Source organism: Plectropomus leopardus, chromosome 6, assembly GCF_026936395.1.
Source record: "Plectropomus leopardus strain MGB_pleo_1.0 chromosome 6, ASM2693639v1, whole genome shotgun sequence".
NCBI classification, from domain to species: domain Eukaryota; kingdom Metazoa; phylum Chordata; class Actinopteri; order Perciformes; family Serranidae; genus Plectropomus; species Plectropomus leopardus.
This window is the reverse complement of record NC_142181.1, coordinates 9,280,526-9,299,291: the sequence shown is the minus strand read 5'-3', so window position 1 is coordinate 9,299,291 and position 18,766 is coordinate 9,280,526. Positions and strand designations below refer to the sequence as shown.

General features: G+C 40.1%; 1 protein-coding gene across 7 annotated transcripts in view; it reads left to right on the top strand.

Moving 5' to 3' along the window:
• Positions 1–18,766, top strand: part of LOC121943293 (rap1 GTPase-activating protein 2-like) — a 109,797-nt gene that overhangs the window by 46,189 nt on the left and 44,842 nt on the right. Inside the window, exon 1 of one of the 7 annotated variants that reach the window (XM_088078635.1) lies at positions 13,965–14,712. The exons of 5 other annotated variants lie outside the window; for them this stretch is intronic. In XM_088078635.1, coding sequence (XP_087934761.1) covers positions 14,585–14,712 — 128 coding nt within the window. In that variant the 5' untranslated portion in view covers positions 13,965–14,584. Of the gene's footprint in view, positions 1–13,964; positions 14,713–18,766 lie in introns of those variants that run through there. One more of the 7 variants, XM_042486794.2, reaches the window with a different exon arrangement.

Here is an 18,766-nt window from a genome sequence, read left to right as displayed (position 1 = left end):
ACGAACATTTCTGTAGCAGCATCCTGGCACATCATAGCTTGACGTAGGAAGGATACCTGTAACATCATTGATCGACATGGAAGGTCCCCCCCGAACATCACCATGCGACGAGTTCGGAGTGACAATGTGTTGGTAACACATAATGTGATATAAATACATGACATAACATATGTACATAACTTACTAATGTTGCGCTTAAATGGATTAAGGTAGACTATTGGTTTCACATGGGACACAAACACCAGTCTCCCTGAGAGAAAGCCCAGTGTTTGTTTGACCCATCCACAAACCCCAACCTCATGTCTATGGGGGTTTTGGTCTCTCTTCATCGCAGTTGCTCTGAGCATCTCATATTGCCAAGGATGGGTTTAAATTAGAGCTAGTTGAAATCCCGTTGAGTCTCATACAGACACTAATATAAGCCTTGTGCATTAGTATGAGATGCCAAGGGAGTGTTAAAAAGCATCACTGTATTAGTTTGGAGAACCACCAGACTGACTAAGTAGAGCATGTTCCTATCATCACTTCTCTTAAGTGGGGGCGGGATCCTCAGCGGACGTTTGGTGTCATGATTTATGCATTTAGTCTCTTTTATTGCATTTCAGTACATTTTGTTTTTATTAAACATTAACATTCATAACCCAACCAAGCATGAAAACTTTTTTTCTCTATTATTTCCATTCAGGATTTTTAATGTGCATGAAAACAGTTGAATGGAAACACTCTTATTGGCTTGGTTTTATAAAGTGTCCCAGTCAGTACTGAGATTGGCTCACCTGTCGTCCAATGACATTAAAGGATCACTGATTTATACCTGTTCTGAATAACCACACTCAAAATCATGGGTGAAACCAACTTCCTACCTGGTCTGTCCCAAAACTTGGGCCTTTTCTCAAATTAGGTGAATAACTGTTGCTTGAAGTGGGCATGATTGTTGGATTCTCTTTTTTTGGAAAGCCCCCCCCCCCCGCTGTTAGACAATTTGACAAGCACTTATTTAATACTGGGGCCTTAAAGATGATGACTACATACATGTTTCATGTTTCATTTTATGAAAAACAGTTTGTTTGGCTTAATTTTGCCATTTTAGTTTCAAGGTTGACTGACCTCTTGCTCTCTGTGCTGAGTCACTTTGTTACAGACGAGGCACAGATTTGTCTTCAGATTCAGTTCAGTTTGAAACAGTGAACAACAGCTGAGTTTTAATGAGCTCTTATTCTGTGTGTCACCTAATCTCACTCTGTAAGGCTGGGCTTGGGTGTGTGCACATGTTTGCGTGCTTATGCATGTGTGTGAGTGTATATTGACCGTCACACACCCCACATCCCTCTTCTTGTCTCTCCCTCTCCTCTCCTCCCTCTCCATCTGTCGCCTCTTGACAAACACATGGTGTCTTGTTTGGCCAACTCAGCAAGGCCCCCGGCTTTATGGGCTACATGTACCATATAGTCGCACATTCTCCTCCATCTCTCATGCATTGTTGTGTGTAGGATAACGGGTCTCGGGAACATAGAGAGTGTGGGATTTGAATAGTTTGGAGAAAATGGCAGACGGATGCATCATGAAACACAGAATTGACAAGCAAGGGAAGCAAAGAAAGAGAAAAAATAAGATGGCTCTCCACTGCGGTGCATCCACTTGAGGCTGTTTGGCAGAATTTCAGGACACACAGGACGAACCTGCAGAGTGTGAGCATTATATGGAGAGAGGTTAGTTACAGAGAGCAGAGGAGAGGGCTGGTGGGAAGAGCACACAAGCATAAATACTGACAATTACTGGCGGAGAGAAACACAGACACACAGCTCATACAGGGATTGACAAAAACATGACTAAATAGTTTTACTCTGTTAATTATTTGGGTTCAGTGTGCATGCAGGGCAACAGGGTGAGACTTGGAACAAACTCATGTTGAATGCCATCAGTGCCAGTCGCACTGCTTGCCACAGGGAGTCAAGTAGCATGCAGATCTCTAGGATTACAACTGTTTATTAAGGGGCAACACGAGGTGTAGAAAGTGGCACAACTCGTATCTGCAGCGATGCAGTAGAGCTCATAGTTGTTTCATCCACTTGTAAATAATAGAAGTTTTTCTTTTTTCAGCATTTGAGAGATTTGGGGAATGTTTTATGAGTTTGAGAGTCAAAGGTCTGCACAAAGTAGTATTCTGGCTTTACATTTAATCTGAATATGAATTAGTGCTTCATACAGACATTAAGCCTGGAGCATCAAGTGTAATGTTTAACAGCTTTGGTTAAGACCTTGGTCAATTGTTAACAGACCTAAAGAGAGACCCGTGGCCTTGGTTTTATTGTCTGAGAAGTGTTTTCAATTCAAATCAAACACTTAAAAACACACATAAAAAGTGTTAAAAAAGTGGGGTTGCTATTTTTTCCCTATGCCATTAAAACTTCTCAAACTTCTGCCTAAAAAAATCATCATTGCCACTGACACTGTGACATGGAGGCAGAAGCAATAAGTATAAATCTGTTTCAGTTGATTTAGCTGGATACGAAGCATTAATTTGGTTTCCTGGAACTGGCCACCAGATGAATTGAAGTTCAATATTAAATCTCTTTAGTTCTGTTTTGGTCTCCACCAACTCCTTGGGGAAATATCTTGCTCTTAATCTGATCTCATCCCTGTTGACATATTTTGACACTGAAGCCTCCATTCTCACTATAATGACACTGCAAGCAGCCTTTAGCATTGTAGCATGATGTAAGGAGCTGGAGAGGAGGCTTGTAAGCAGAGGAGGTTGTGATTAGGTTAAGGCAGCAAGACTACTTGGTTCTGGTTAAGAAAAGATTGTGGTTGATGTTGACTCAGGATTAACAACTGACTTGACAGCATAAGTCAACATTGTTTCAGACAGGACATAAGCATTGGTCTCCTGAGTCAAAGTCTTGTGCTTGTTGGACCCATCAGCCTTCTTTTCCTCTCCCTACCAAAGGAGACTGTGGAACTCCTAAATTTACATCCATTGCCCTGAAGATCTAACAACAATGTGAATGGGGTTACATTGGAGTTGGTTGAAAGCCCCATGTGTCTCACACAGACACTAAAGGGTGCCCCCAGCTTTATTAGAGTGGTGCCAGGTGAGGAAGCTGCCTAATAGGTGTATTTTGATGCCCTGGGAGTGAGACCAGGCTGAGCTGCTAAATGACTAACTAACCATGGTCTTATTTGTCTGTTTGCCGTTTGGTGCAGGTAGTGTACAATCGGTTATCAGAGCTTTTTCACTGATAATAAAGCTCTGTTGTGTTTGGAAACAGTGTTGATGAGTGGCTAAGTGATAATAACTTTAATAATAACTTTATACACACACACACACATATATATAACATCTTTAAAAACAGAGTTTACGAAGTGCTTTGATAAATAAAGCAAAGCAGATACATATACGGCAATATGGAAAGCCAAATAGTCCCATTGGACAAAAGCAAGAAGACATAAAATTAAAACTAGAGAACAAATATTGCAAGATGTAGGACAAATGACATCAATATAAAACAATACAAAGAAATAGACAATAAATAACAACAGAAACAGTATAAACAATGAAACCACAAATAAAGCAAAATAAAACAGATAAGACATTAATTAAAAGGGTAAAATAAATAGAAAGAAAGAAAAGGAAAAGAGAACCAAAAAGTGAACCAAACCAGTAAAGCTGTGTGCCATAAAACCAAAACAATGAGCTGAAAGATGCTAAAATGCTTCCAGTGGTAGAGCTGATGGAAACTGCAGTGTCCGGTGATGAATCTCTGTGAGTTTGTCACTCCTAATAACACACTCACATCACACTCCGTGACTGAATTAATTGTTGATATATAAATCTTATTTAATTCAGCTCAAACTCACATATTCACATTTACATACTGTGGGAAGTTTGTGACATAATAATTATAATAGTTGTGGTAATGTGGGGTTGTGTGACATGTTGATGCGCTCGTCCTGTAGCATAGTCATCATGCTGTCTCATGTGCTCTGGGTAGTTGGTTTTAACACCCCTATTACACCTTTTCATCCACACAACATGATGCATGTGTCTCACACGAACATGAACGGTACTTGAACCTGAGTAACCTATGTACCTTTTTACACAATGAGTGTGGCTGAGTGCTGCCATTATTAAGGTTTGAAAGAAAAAATAGACAGACAGTGAGGCAGAAAACAAAGGGGAACTTGTGTTAGGTCAGAATAAAGTTGGTGTAAGGAGACCTGAGTGAAACACAACTACAGTGGCCTTATGTAAACTGATATACAGTGACTGGATTATCAAATGGTTAATGATACATTAGGGCAGAACAGGGTAAGTGGAGCCAGTGAGTAAAACAAAAACATAAGAAGGACGTACCTTAAAATGACTCAAAGGTCACTTAAAGTTTACACAGTACCAAACATTCATCTCCCGCAGGAAAGTCCTGTGTTTGTTGTGATCAATCCACCATCCCAACGCGCATCCTTACAGACCGCTCAGAACCGCATCCTTGTTTCCTCTTCTGCTTTCTGATGTGGGGTATGCGTGAATTACTGGCTCATGATAACATGGGATATATACAAATTTGGGTGTATTACTTCTCATAGAAAAATGTACAAACATTTTATGAGAACTGCCTAACAAAAGTAATGATGTGACCACAAATTAAGAAAATTGTTTATTTTATTTATTTAAAAGGGACCATTCACAGTTTAAAACATAAATGTTACCATTTGATACAACATACCAGATTATAGCTTAGAGATAATTCACATGTGCAGTCCCTCGGCAGGTCAGAACATGTTATGTAATCCATGTTAGTGAAAACACGTTTTGGACATTTTCACATGTTAATTTAAGTCAGTGAAGCAACAAATTAGGCCATAAATGCAGCATATTGTGGATCTGAGCTTCTGTGTTAAACAGTTTTGACAAAATGAAGGTTGTGGGGTAAAATGTGCCAATGATGTTGGAACATGTTTACTCAATGGCTCAATTTACCCCAAAAAGTCTAAATGGGCTCTAAATGTACAGACTAATCTGTGTGTATAAGTATAATTGTCTGATATTCTGCAGATAGAATCAAAATGGCAAGGGAGTGCAAAATGAAGACAAATAGAGGCTCAAGCAAGAATAGCATTTACATTACCTCGTCTCCAGGCAAAGTCAGGCATCCAGGCACCTCATAATAAGACAGCCATAAGCGAAATATAACCCTTGATGAAATTTAAGACCTTTTGGGCTCTCGGGCTTTCTTTCCAAAGCCAGTAAACAAAATCATCAGTGCTTATGCTGCTTTTCATTAAAAATCACTGATCCTAGGCTTTAGTGTCACATGGAACATATCAAATTACTCTACAATGGAAGTTGCTCGCTCTACCTCTTCATATATATATATTAATATATATATATACTTCATAATGGCACTTTAGATGGGGTTACAGTGAAATATATTGAAAGGATTTGTCATCCATTGCTGCAAATTGTGGTTGTGCACACTGATCTGAACTCATCACTTCCCATGTCACTTAATATGATATACAGTCGTGTATGTGGGTGCATGTTTGTCTGTGGGCGTGACTGTCTTATTTTATGTGAGCATTACTTATGTAATAGCAATTTTCCAGCCTCAGTACAGTATCTGAGTAATAACTCTCTTCTGATACCTCGCCTGAGAGCAACAGACAGCGTGCCACAGTAAAGTTATCGTAAAGTAATAATCCACCAGCCTCTGTGGTTTGTTAGCTGCCCTGTCGCTGATATGGCACAGCAGTGATTCATGAAGCTTTTACGTTTAAAAACAGCTGTCAAGTATGTCTGGGAAAATCCTCGATCACATGGTTGATGATTCATTTTATGTTGCCTGCAGAGGAAATGGGTAGTTAGCATGAGAGGCTACAGCTGCCAAACAAACAAATAAGAGCGACACCCAGAGACACTTAAATCTTATTAACAGAAAAACAAGACAAAAACTCAACGGCTTAATTAGACAGAGAAAGGCAAGTGTACTGAGAGGAAAAGTGATGTGTCTGACTGAACACTAAGCTGTCGCCTTTGCTTCTGTATTATCAGGTGAAGTGTACATTGTGTGACTTTATTATTATTTTATGCATGTATTGTGCGCAGATGTGAGTTTTAAAATCAGGAACAAGACTGTTAGATGAAAAAGACTTGGTTAAATGGCATTAGACATTGACTGGGCTTGTAGACTAAAGAGCAGAAGTGATCTTGAGCATTAAATTGTAAAAACCACAAATGCAAAGTAAAGACATGAAATATCAGTGAAAAGGAATAAAGGCTCATTTATGCTCAACCTTAAGTACTTGTGGTCTATATGAACTGAGCTCTCTGTCTGCACAGATCATAGACTGTATATAAAGATGGACGAAGCCCCTCTTCACTTTGCACCACTGTACAAAAATGAAGCCAAAATGTCAACTCTATGGCCTCTGCACCAGTGACATCATTTGAAGCCAGAATCTACGCTGATTTTTGCTCTGCAGACTGTGTCGAATTCCCGCTGATACACCTGTCTGACCCAATCACAAGCAGCACTATTGACTGTGAGCACACCGCTTGGCTCAGTCATCCTGTCAAATTCCATTTTTATGGCATCAAATAACTAATTAAAACCAAACATATCAGAAAAAAAGAACATACGGCGGTGTGATGAGAACTAAAATGTAACTAACCATCTTTGGAAAAAAATGATTTGATGTGTACCTTGAGTTTGTCAGCTGCTAAGATGAACGGGGGTGGGGTTTATGACCTTTACTGCAGCCAGCCACTAAGGGGCCACTATGTTTTCACCTCACTTTTGGGTACACATCATGTCATCCATCCTTATATGCAGTTTATGTACAGAATGGAGCAGTGCCACCAGAGGTCATGGGGGCAGTGTAGCATCGTTCCAGCAAGAGACATCCACAAAAAAAGACAAATACATTTTTAAAATGGCAGAATAGAACAAATATAGTAAAAAGGACTTTCCATCCACATGTCACAGTGTATTCACTGGCCTCATAGACCACAGCCTTCTGCATCGGCCACAAATCCCATTAAAACAATAATGTCATCAGTGTTACTGTCCACCTCTCTAAACTTTCCAACTTTCCCAGTGATGCTTAGTCCCAAGCCTGTTAGCTCCTTTTGATTATGTAAATCTTTGGTTAAAAAAGGGGTCACAAATATATAGTCTAATTAATAAGAAAATTCTGTAATTTCCTAGAACTGCTGGGAATTCTAAGTTTAAGCAAATGTTCTCAAACAGGAGCAAAAAAAGGCAATTTCTCTGGGACTATTTTCAGTTGCGGATTAATCCACATTTAGTGCTCCAGTGAGTATGTGGGGCAGCAGCATGTGTTCATTGTAATAAGGAAACATGTCACCCATTGCAACTGCACTGTGGCGCCTTAATGTGTTTTTAATAGTTTTTGGATGACAGCGGAGCTCTACAGCACAGAGGAATAAACTAATAGTGCTTTGACTTCATAGACATTGCTTGAAGCATTAGTTTATTGTTGCATTTGTTTGTTTCACTCTTTTGTAAAAATGTAGAGATGTTTCCTCTCTACAGTTTATATAATAAGACAAGACAAGACCACAGACAAAAGACAAGAGGCCGCTGCTGACCTGACTGCACACACATTCTCTGGAGTGGGAAATTATACTTAATGAGACATGAGTAGAACAGAAAGAGGAACAGTTTATGATTATATAAATGACCCTGTTGAGTCTTTTATGAATGCATATTTATTGTAAACTCCTCATAAATCACTTGACACAGTCTTCACTCAAGGTCTGTGTGTGCGCATTTGGTTTTGAGTGTACCTGTGTGAGTGTTACACTTGTGTGTATAATAAATGGGCACTCTTTGGGAAAATGGGCTTGGATTCAGATACTGAGTGGTGGAAGGGATCATTGTGTACTGTACGAGGCAGAAGAGTACACAAAGTGAGGAGATTAAAAAAAGGAGGTGTGATACGAGGTGAGACTAAGTGGCAGATAGGTGTGGATGGAGGATTAGACTCTCAATTGATGCAGGTAATTAGCTGCACATAACTGATTATCTAAAAAAAAAAAAAACATGATCGCTGATAATGTATTCTGTTGGGATAATCACATTTAGATTACTTTCCTCCAAAATCCACTGACTGCAGATGCTATCATTAAGATGTGTTATTAGGTTGGTAGGTCAGAACTCTTCCCTCCTGCATATACATGTTTCTGTTTTTTTTTTTAACTACAGAAGTTATCCTTCATCTGGTTTCCCTACAGAACCGTTTTCTAATTACATTTCTGTAATCTTCTGCAGTTTACTCTGTAATACTGTTGATAAGAAGAAGGGAGGAAATTGAAGGAGTTGAATGTTAGGAGGACAAAAACGCTGAGATAAAAGAAAAATAACGACAACTAAAGAGAATATAGTGTGCTGAAAAAAAGATGCAGGTGAGCAGAAAGCTCTGAAAAAGCCTCAGCATGGCTGGAAAATGTGAAAGCCAAAGTAAAGAAAGTTCTTTACTTTGGCTTTCATGTCACAAAGAAAATTCTTTGTGACATGAAGAGTTAAAGAGCCAAACAAAACAAGGCTTTGAAGTACAAACATATACTTGGATAATATCAGATAATTGGTAAATGAGGCCAAACAATACATGTCAGACTTTCACCCTTTAATTAAAGGGATAAGATACTAATTTCACCAGAGTGACACCAGCACACCAAGGAGGGAATTTCTTTCACCAGCTGGTACTGACAAGACGAACAGAGACTCTGTACATGAGGACCAACCATGTCTTTAAAAAACATGTCACATGATCCAACATGATCCAAAACAAAGAATAAATTCTGTTTAGAAAGCAATTAAAGCAGGTAAAAAAGCCTTGTGTACATGCTCGGTGCACACAGTATTGCCTTATAGGGACTGTGATATAGAAATGCTGCTACATCAAAATAAAATACCAAGACTTGAAAGCGACTTTTTGTTTGCTGCTCACATAATCAAAGCCTACAGCACATTTATAACACCATAAAACACGTGTGAGCTCAACATGTGAAGTTCCCATTCCCAAAGCACTTACAGCTGTTTGAAAGGTAGGGAGGATGACATTTTCTTGTATTTACCCCCAAAGCTCATCATTTGATTTATATGACAACATGACATTTCAGAGTTTATCTCTTATTTATGGTACATTTGCCATTTCCATTCCAACCTTGTTGTTTTTTCATAAACACTGAACACGCGTTCCTTGTCCACTGACAGGTACTGTTAGTGGTCAGAGTACACACAGACACACACACACACTTAGACACACATGGCACTGACAACTACAACGAGGTTTCACATACAGGTGTCAAGCTGAGGTTTTTTTTATTATATACATAGAACATGGAGGGGATTGGGAAAAGGAATTGAAGAGGAAAGTGGGAGAAGGGAGGGAGTGTAATTTTTTTTTTGTGTGTGTGTGTGTGTGTGTGTGTGTGTGTGTGTGTGTGTGTGTGTGTTGGGGGATGGAGTATTTTCTCAGCAGCAGTTGTGAAGGTCATTTTCTTCAACCGACGTGCAACCGGGTCAAGCATTTTGTTTGTGAGAGTTATGTATGTAATCTGTGTGTGTGTGTGTGTGTGTGTGTGTGTGTGTGTGTGTGTGTCCTGTGATAGAATGAGCTGCAAAGAGAGGTGACGTTGGTAGACTGGCATCTGTTTGTGTGACAGAAACTTGAGAAGCTGTGAAGTGACAGGGAAAGCTGGTGGCACCACTGACACATTTAGCATTTCACGTTTAGGAATTTGATCAGTTTTGCACATAGATTAAACAAGTCTGGATATATTTCCGCATGACACATGTAACAATCTTTTTTAAAAATGAAAATTATAAAATTATTTAAAAAATGAGGATGTGCCTTTTTCATCATCTGATCATGTTTCAGCAGTGAGTTGTACTGCAAATGTTGGCACTTATTCTGAGCACTGGTGCTAATTTATGTTAATAATTTCTGCATCTACTCAAAACAATTGAATCAACCACCCTCAAGCTCAAGAAAACCATCTGCAATGCCCATAGCCCGCATTACTTGTTACTATATGGATTTTTAAAAAAGTATCCAAATGCATGCATTTAAGCACTATAGGAAATAAACAGTTTCAAACACTGATTTTCAGTATGGGCTATGCCATGCAAAGTATGCTGGGTTTGCTAACAAATTATTGTAAATTTGTCCCTGACTGTACGCTGAAGCATATGGGTGCTCAGCCTTCTCCGTGGGTGTTTGGGCCCATCACGGGATCTGCGCCATGTAATGTGCGTACCTCCACCCACTGGTATGCGATGTTAAACTACACAATATCTGCTGCAAATGTTTATTATTAATGGTACTGGTACACCTCTCGATCTCACGGGAACAATGTTGCACCTGTGGAGTGTGTGTGCGCATATGTGTGAGTGAGAGAACAACCGGGGGGGGGGGGTTGAAAGAGCAGTAGTGTTTGTGAGTAGTGAATAGATACACGTGTCTAATTTTTCTCCCCTCGATGACGCACAATAGGACCCTGGTGAAATGGCCAAGTCACTACAAGTGTGTGTGTGAAGGAGAGAGAGACAGTGTGTGTTTGTGTGTGTGTAGATTAGATGTTTTTTTTACAAACAGTCTCTGGCGGATATTTGATAGTCCAGTTGAGCTTGTTTGTTTGCCTCGACACAGGAGCTGGGAAATCCTCAAGTGGTTCTTGTGACGACGCCATGACCCCAGATTATGTCAATCAAAAATCACAAACTCTAGTTTTTGGAACCAAAGTCCGCAAAGGGCAGTAACCAAAGACCCAGCAAGCCTTTTTCACATTGTGGTTGTTAAGGGGATACAGCCTTCAGGGTCCTCTGGGCAGATCTTCAGGCAGGTGTCTGGTTGCTATGGCGCTGATGTTACACAGGAAGAGCGATGCATAAGAAGAGAAATGGCACTTTCCATTTAGCTGTTGTGTTTTTTGCTGTTTTGCTGGCTAAATGTATTCTCTGGCTGCTGTCTGAAGCATCTCATCTCCCCAGATGTCTTTGTCTCTTGTCTCGAGTGATGCATTTCTCTAATTATCCTCTGCACAAGGAGTCCAAGACACTCCATTTATGCTATCGAACAACATTATCCCCTTTCCTATTGTCACCACTGTCAGATGTGCTCCAGATGTGCAGCGTGATTCATTGTGTATTTTTCTGCTGGTTCAGGCTTTTATGCTGCTAGTACAGTTTTATGTCTGTGTCCTTGTCTGTCTAGAGAGTTTTATACCTGCCGCCATGTGAGAATTTCATAACTCAAATGGCTACTTTTACCGTGAATTGAAAGATAACGATTTTATGTTTGATGTTTCATCATCCAAAGAAAATATACAAACTCTTTCAAACATAAACTCAGTGGGAGAAATGAGGAAATCATTGCAGAAAAGCCAGACTGTTAAATTGTTTAATGAGATGGATGAAAATTAACAAATCAGTGCTTCATTACTCTTCCATTGGTGCACAAAGATGTTTCTGGTGTTACTTTAATAATTGAAAATACAGTTTTTGTTCAACAGCTGTATCTTTTAAAACCTTTTAAAAGAAAAAGGTATGCATATTTTAATGGTCAAATGAGGGCTTAGAAATGTTGGGAAATACCCTCATTGAGATGAGAGATATCACTCTTAAATATGAAGCTGGAGCCACCAATTTAACATAAAGACTGGAGACACAGGAAAACAGCTAGACTAGCCCTGTTCAAAGATGCGAAGCTTCACCGGTCGGCACCTCTTAAGCTCACTAATTATATCTATCCAAAAACCACAATGTAACCGAGCACCAGGCATCCAGTAAAGAGATTCCCGCGTCCAGTCTTTCTGCAAAGGCAAGCTGACTATGACTTCCTATTCCTAACACTACAGACACGATGGAGGTATCATCTCTCTTATCTAACTTTTGTCAACAAAGCAAATCAGCGCATTTCCCAGAAAGCCGAACTATTCCTTAAAAAAAAACACACACACACACACACACACACACACACACACACACACACACACACACAAAAAAAAAACATCCAGACTAAATATACATGAAGCAAATGATATAACAAAATGACTAAACAATCCCAAAGTTAATGATGGACCAGCTTGGTTTAAGGAAGAAACTGGCTGAAGATATTATGTGAGTTGTTCCTACTAGTATCAGAAATGCCTCCAATACTTTTCAGAATGCTGGATCAGATATCAGCAAGTATGCAAGTCTATGCACCAATCTGATCCAGCGTAATTTATTAATACATTTTTAAGTAAAAAAAAAAAGATAAAATGACAGTTTTCCTGGAAATCAGTTTTTCTTTACCTCTTAAGAAATATACATATATTTCTGGTAAATAGTAGAACATTAGTAGTAACAATAATAATAATAAACTTTATTTGTACAGCACATTTCATACAAGAAATGCAGCCCAACATGCTTTGTAACAAAGCAATTACATGTACCAGGTGCTTCACAATAAAGACATTAAGACATATTAAAACCTGCATTTAATGATAAGAGCAGAAAAGAATACATTGAATGTCTTTACATGGATAAAACCCATTTGATAATACTAGTAAAAGTAAGATAAAATAGAATGCACAGAATTCATAACATAAGAGGGAAAATAAAACCCACTGAGATAATAGAAAAAAACTGAATCTATAAAATGTGTAAAATTAAGGAAAATACAACATTTTAAAGAGGTGCAGCAGTGTGAGAGTGCAAAGAAAAGTGCAAAGCAGTTAATTTAGAAAATGTTAGCCATTTGGAAACATTTAACATTGGATAAAAGCGTGTTGGCACTCTGTCTCTGTATGTTTGTTCTTCACTTTTTTATTACAAAAGGTTAAACCTGAGCCATGACACACCACAATGATAGTTATCATTTCATATCTATATAGGATTAGTGGTTTACATGCTGTTAATTAACTTTATTTTTTAAATTCAGTTGTATTGGATCCGTGCTCTACCAATACACACGTTGAAATATCGGAATTGGTATCGGCCAGAAAACCATGGTGCCAAAACATCTCTAAATACTATATAAGAAAATTAAATGATGCCAACTAGTGCTGCTAATGCTACTGGAATTAATGCAGCTAGTGAGTCCATTAGCTCTTCATTCACTCACCCACTCAGTCACTCAGTTGGTTCGCTCACTAACAAAGAGGAAGAAGAACAGGTGGCCCAAGATGAAACAAAACACTTGCAGATCAATATATTCTGGGAAGATGACTACTTTAGCTCCGTTTACTGATGCGTACCAGAAGAGGAAACTGTCTCTGGTTGGAGCTGGAGATAAACACTAGCTTAGTAGACTGTATATTTGTCAGAAAAACAAGAAGCATGTAGACAGTTTATTAGTTCGAGGCATTCAAACTGAGCTAAATTGTAGGAAAGATGTGTCACGACGGGATAATAGCAGGTAACGAACGAAGAAATGCAGTGTGAAAAAAACGTGTTATGTATTTCCCCGTGTCTGGAGAGCATGTAAAATTCTTAAAATTATCTTTTTTTTTATGTGGTGTCATTTAATCTCCCTTCATTTAGTGAGGTTACATTTCAATTCCAATGTCCTTGGCAGCGGCACAGCAGGCAATACGCTGATAAGCCTGTTTGAATTGAGATTTCACACAGGGGACTGCGTGTTTGTGTGTGTGTGTATGTGTGTGTATGTGTGTGTGTGTGTGTGTGTGTGTGTGTGTGTGAGTGTGAAAAAGAGAGCGACAGGGTGGGGTAGTGTGCATGCATGTGCCCAGAAATAAAATCATAAAATCAGGCATTGATAGAACAAGGTCAGGGAGATTAATATAAAATTATTAACAAGGTAGAAACAAGGACATGGAGAGATAGAGGCAAGCATACAGTAGAGGAGGAGGAGGCGGTACTTGTACCAGCTCCAGCCTATCAGAGGAAGGAGGGCGGGACTCAGCAGTCAGGAAGGAGGGAGCAGAGCAGCAGCAGACACAGGGAGAGAAGAAACGGAGCATGTTAGAGAAGGGGGAAGAGGTGGGAAGGTAGAGGTAGGTAGACAGAGAGATGCAGTGCCACAGTGTGTATGTCTGCGAAGCTGTCAGCAGCGCAACTCTTCATCCTCTCGTCAGGGACCATGATGTGTTGTGGAGCTACGATGCACAGATTCACTGCAGAAGCAGGGAATGCAGATAGAAGTTCACCTTGAGCTGGAGTCCACCGGTGCCACTCTGGACCTCTGGGATTACAAGAAATGCCCATTGATCTCAAGATTGGAGATTTAAACGGACCTGACAACCTGCCAAACCAAAAGTGGCTCCAGAATTTTTAACTTTTGGATTACTGGTCCAGACTAAATCCAGAACATATGACGGAGAGGCTCTAAACTGACAACCCAGGGTTAGAAATCAAACAGGTACTTGGTTTGGCAGAAACTTGCCAGCTACCTCCAAACCGGACAGCATACAAGATTGTGACATCCACAGTTCACACTGGAACCTCGCAAAGCTACGACCAAGCAGGTCCTGCATCCCAGGGATCCTGGAGCCGGCCTGACCTTGGACCGTCTGTCACCTGAACCTCTCCTGGCACCGGCAGAGACGTCCGGCATGTCACAGAGCGGAGGACGGTTCCACAACAAAAAGGCTGGCATACGGGCCGCCGTGATCCTAATAGGACTCCTGCACAAGTCTCGCAAGGCCAAGGAGAGGGAGAGAGAGAAAGAGGAGAACGAAGGGTGGGTGAAGTTTGTCCCGTTGTGTCATCTGATTCGGCGGGCATGCTGGGTAGATGGTGTACAGCTCACTGACAGTAAGAGAGTCTGCAGTGCAGTGCTGAGTTTGGATTGTAAAGAAAACTTTATTAGCTTGTAATGTCTTAGTTTTTCCAGAGGCATGGGTATTTTGTGCTCTTTACGGTTCAATGAGTTTGCAACCGCAGTTTTATAATAGGTCCTTTTATTGGAGTGTATGTGTCTGTGTGAGTGTGTATCTCGGTGAGTGCAAAAAAAACAGACAGGAAAGATATTGAGGATTGTGGGTGAATGGAGGTGTGTTTCTGAAGAGCCAACACGAAGGACTGAGAGGGCATAATCAAGGCTGAGGACAGGTCATGAAAAGAGAAAGGAAAAAATGAGAAGCGTTAAAAGCTAGAGCTGAATCGAATGAGAAGGCAACGGTGCAGGGCAAAGGTCATTCACTCATATATTTTTGTCTTTCTATGTCAGTTTCTTTGCAGTTTTTGCTGTAAACTCCAAGCATCAATGGACACTTGTTGATGCCTGTAATGGTTCAGAAACGGTTTCAGTCCTTGCAGCGGCAGAGTAAACACAGGTTCTTATGTTGGCTGAGAGTTCAGTAGGTGAGCTCCAAACTGCAGTAGAGAAAATAATGCAACACCGTGATTTTCTGCCCACAACCCTGCTGTGAACAGCGGCTGTTAATATAAGATTTTAAAAGGTTTTGAAATGACTTTATTATGAACCATGAAGGCTACAAAGAAAGAAGCAATACTGTGTTTCTCAATCTCTTGAAGACCTTTAGGCAGTTTAGTATAATGAAAGAAATACCAGATTGAGCCTTCAAGAAGACTGTTGATGCTTTACTTCTTCACAGACAGCCACTCCGAATGCACTTGTAAAGGGATTTTCATTGCATGCTGTGTAGCGTCCAGATCATCTTACCGCTAATACTACCTGAGATGAGTGTAGTCAATATGACCCCTGGGAATATCCCACCTGGTAACAAACAGTGTATGAGGTTGCCAACACTTCCACCCACTAAGCCTCTCTCTGGGTAGACCTGCTTTGGTCAAGCGAACATTAGCAACCATGCATGTATAGTTAAAATGGATTCTGAGCAGAGGGTTGTAGACTCAGCATGGCTATTTTTTGTTATTGTGGTGAAAGATGTGTACAGTGTGATCTTTGTTTGGTGTATGTGTGTGAACATGTTGATATGGAGCACTGAATGCACTCAGCTACTCTGTTCTAATGGCCTCGACCAAAATAGGCTACATCGAAATAGACTGTAACTCACTTTGCAAATGCTGATAAGTTTATCTGACCTCTGTGTGTGTGTGTATGTGTGTGTGTATGTGTGTCTGTGTGTGTATAGTGTAAAATTAACCCCTGGAGGCAAGGCTGGATTAGCAACCACGCAAATCCGGCAACTGCCCCAGACCTCCTGGGGCCCCTAAAAGCTGCAGGTTTATCATGTGATAGCTGGTTTGTGGTACTTTGATTAATTGTGATTTAGTTCAGATGTATGCACTTCTAAAACAATTGTCAACTTTAACCTTACCCTAAAGTCTTGGTTGGTATAAGCAGCCAAGCCTTTATTAATTTAGTTGATAGTGTGCTGACATTGTTTATATTCCCAAATAAATGTGTCTTTTACTCTTTTCCCACCAGAGCATTTTGCCAGCCAGCGCCTCAAGACCTATTATATAAACCTATTACCTATTATATAAACAATTAATACAATTAATCAAGATAAAGAACAGATCTTCAGCTTTCATACACACAAAAAAACCCTTTTGATTCTAGCTTCTTCCATTCTTTTTATAACCAAAATATGAATTTGTGCATTTTCAATTTAAAAAAATGACATTCTGGACAAAAAGCTGAGAAAAACACAGTTTTGTAAAAGAAAGGAATCTTCAAGTGCAAAATCAATTTCATTTTTACATTTTTTTTTCTTCTCTTCTTATTTTCTTATGTTAACTTCAATTGGACAAAAACAATGCCGAAAATAATATTCTGTTTGCGTTATAGTGGGACCACAGCTACAGAAGCAGGCCTAACAGCTTTGCTGCAAACAGCATATTTACATGTTGTTCTGCTTGTTGTTGGTTGGAAGGAATCAAACATCAGATATCAGTTTATTCTTTCAACATAAGTGAGCTGGAAACTCACTTCATCTGAATTCACACCACGAGTAGCGCCTCCTCTCGTCCGCCTGTCTATGTCACACACACACCTGGCGCAGGAGGAGAGAGAGGGGAGAGGCTGGTGTTCTGCAGTTACTGTGAAGAGCGGGCATGGGAATAAAAGACAGTATATGTCCTCCTTGTTCCCCGATGATCTAAAAAAGTTGCTAAGTGTGTCTCTTGCTGCTTTTTAAATAAAACGCAGCTGAGAGGGTCTGAAAAGCCGCTAAATAGCGATATAGTCGGCGCATTAGTAGTTCTCTCCTCCCGTCACCCTGGGATCTTAGATCATCTCGTTTGTTTGTTTTTTGACATGGAAATATTGTTTTATTGCACAACAACTGTAACAGTGCCCCCTGCACTATAAAAGTGAAAACACAGAGTGAGGGAAAATCTCGTCAATGGAGGGGAAGAGTCAGTTAAGTGACACAAAGCAAACTGGTAGCTTAGTGGTTTTCCAGTGTAAAATTGGTTGTTTTCTTTGGCTTTGAGGAAAATATATACTTGACTGCAACAGGGTGCATTCAAAGTGAGTGTAAGGAAGGGGTAGTCAGTGGGGGCTCAGTGCTTCATTTTTGCCCCAAGGCCCTCCATTGGATTAACCCAGCCATGCCTGGAGGCTATAATCACCTGTGAATGCAGCGATACTGCATTGTCAAACAGATACAGGTAAATTATGCACACCTTTTCAACATGAATACTTTTGTGCATGTCTTTCACATGCTAGCTGTGTGAATTATGATTGCAACCCTGCATGTTATTGCCTCCTATCAAACGACAACAATACAATCATGCCTGGACAGCAGAAATGGCCCAAGGCACTGCTCTAACAATATTCTGCTGTTGTCATTTCTATCACTGGGGCTCTGTCACATAATGATCCAGGCACAATGGCAGACAATTTTGAGGTATCTTGGTCCAAGTGGTAGTTGTTATGTGCATGATTGCAGTCCTTTCAGGCGTTTACTACTATTTCTCTGAACATATAGGCATCCACTGTGGCAAGACATTTTATATCCTTTAAAGCAAGCATATTCTAACAGTGAATACAATGAAAACTGAGTTACAGACTAAGGAAATAATAACAGCACAGCACTTTGCATGGACTGCCATAAAAAAGAGTGTTTTTATTGGGTTTTTGCCACCTGAGTTTGCAGCAGACAGTTCAGCAGACAGTTCATGAAAATGTAATTTTCAGTTTTTGGGCAACATTTTTCTGCCTCTCCACAAACACAACATATACAAGTACACATGCAACATACAGGAATGCAATATTTCTCCTCGAATGTATCTTCTATGTATGCCTCTCGCTCTTTATCTCTGCACTGATAGAGCCATAATGTATATCTGCCCTCCATTAAGTTGAAACCACAGAAAGTCTGCCGCTTGTATTTGAATGTTTATATTACTCTCCATGCATTAATGCCCACCACAGCCTATTTATCTTCAGCTGCAGACCTGTTTTGTCTGTGTGTGTGTGTGTGTGTGTGTGTGTGTGTGTGTGTGTGTGTGTGCTTGTGAATGAAGTGTTTGTCCCACAGTGTGTGCAGCTTCATATGCATGAGGTGTGACGAGGCAGTTTCTTATACAAGTGCCTAAGCGGTTATGGGTACATTTCCCTGTTGGTTTGTGGTTGTGTGGTGCAGTCACTGGGTTAGTGTGTGTGTGTGTGTGTGTGTGTGTGTGTGTGTGTGTGTGTGTGTGTGTGTGTGTGTGTGTGTGTGTGTGTGTGTGTGTGCATGCGAGCGTGCATGCGAGCATGCATGTGTGGCAGAGGAGACAGACTCATTTATGATGCCAGAGTATATTTGAGACCTAATCTGTAATCACAGCACAGGGCTTCTTGTTCACAAACTGTGTTG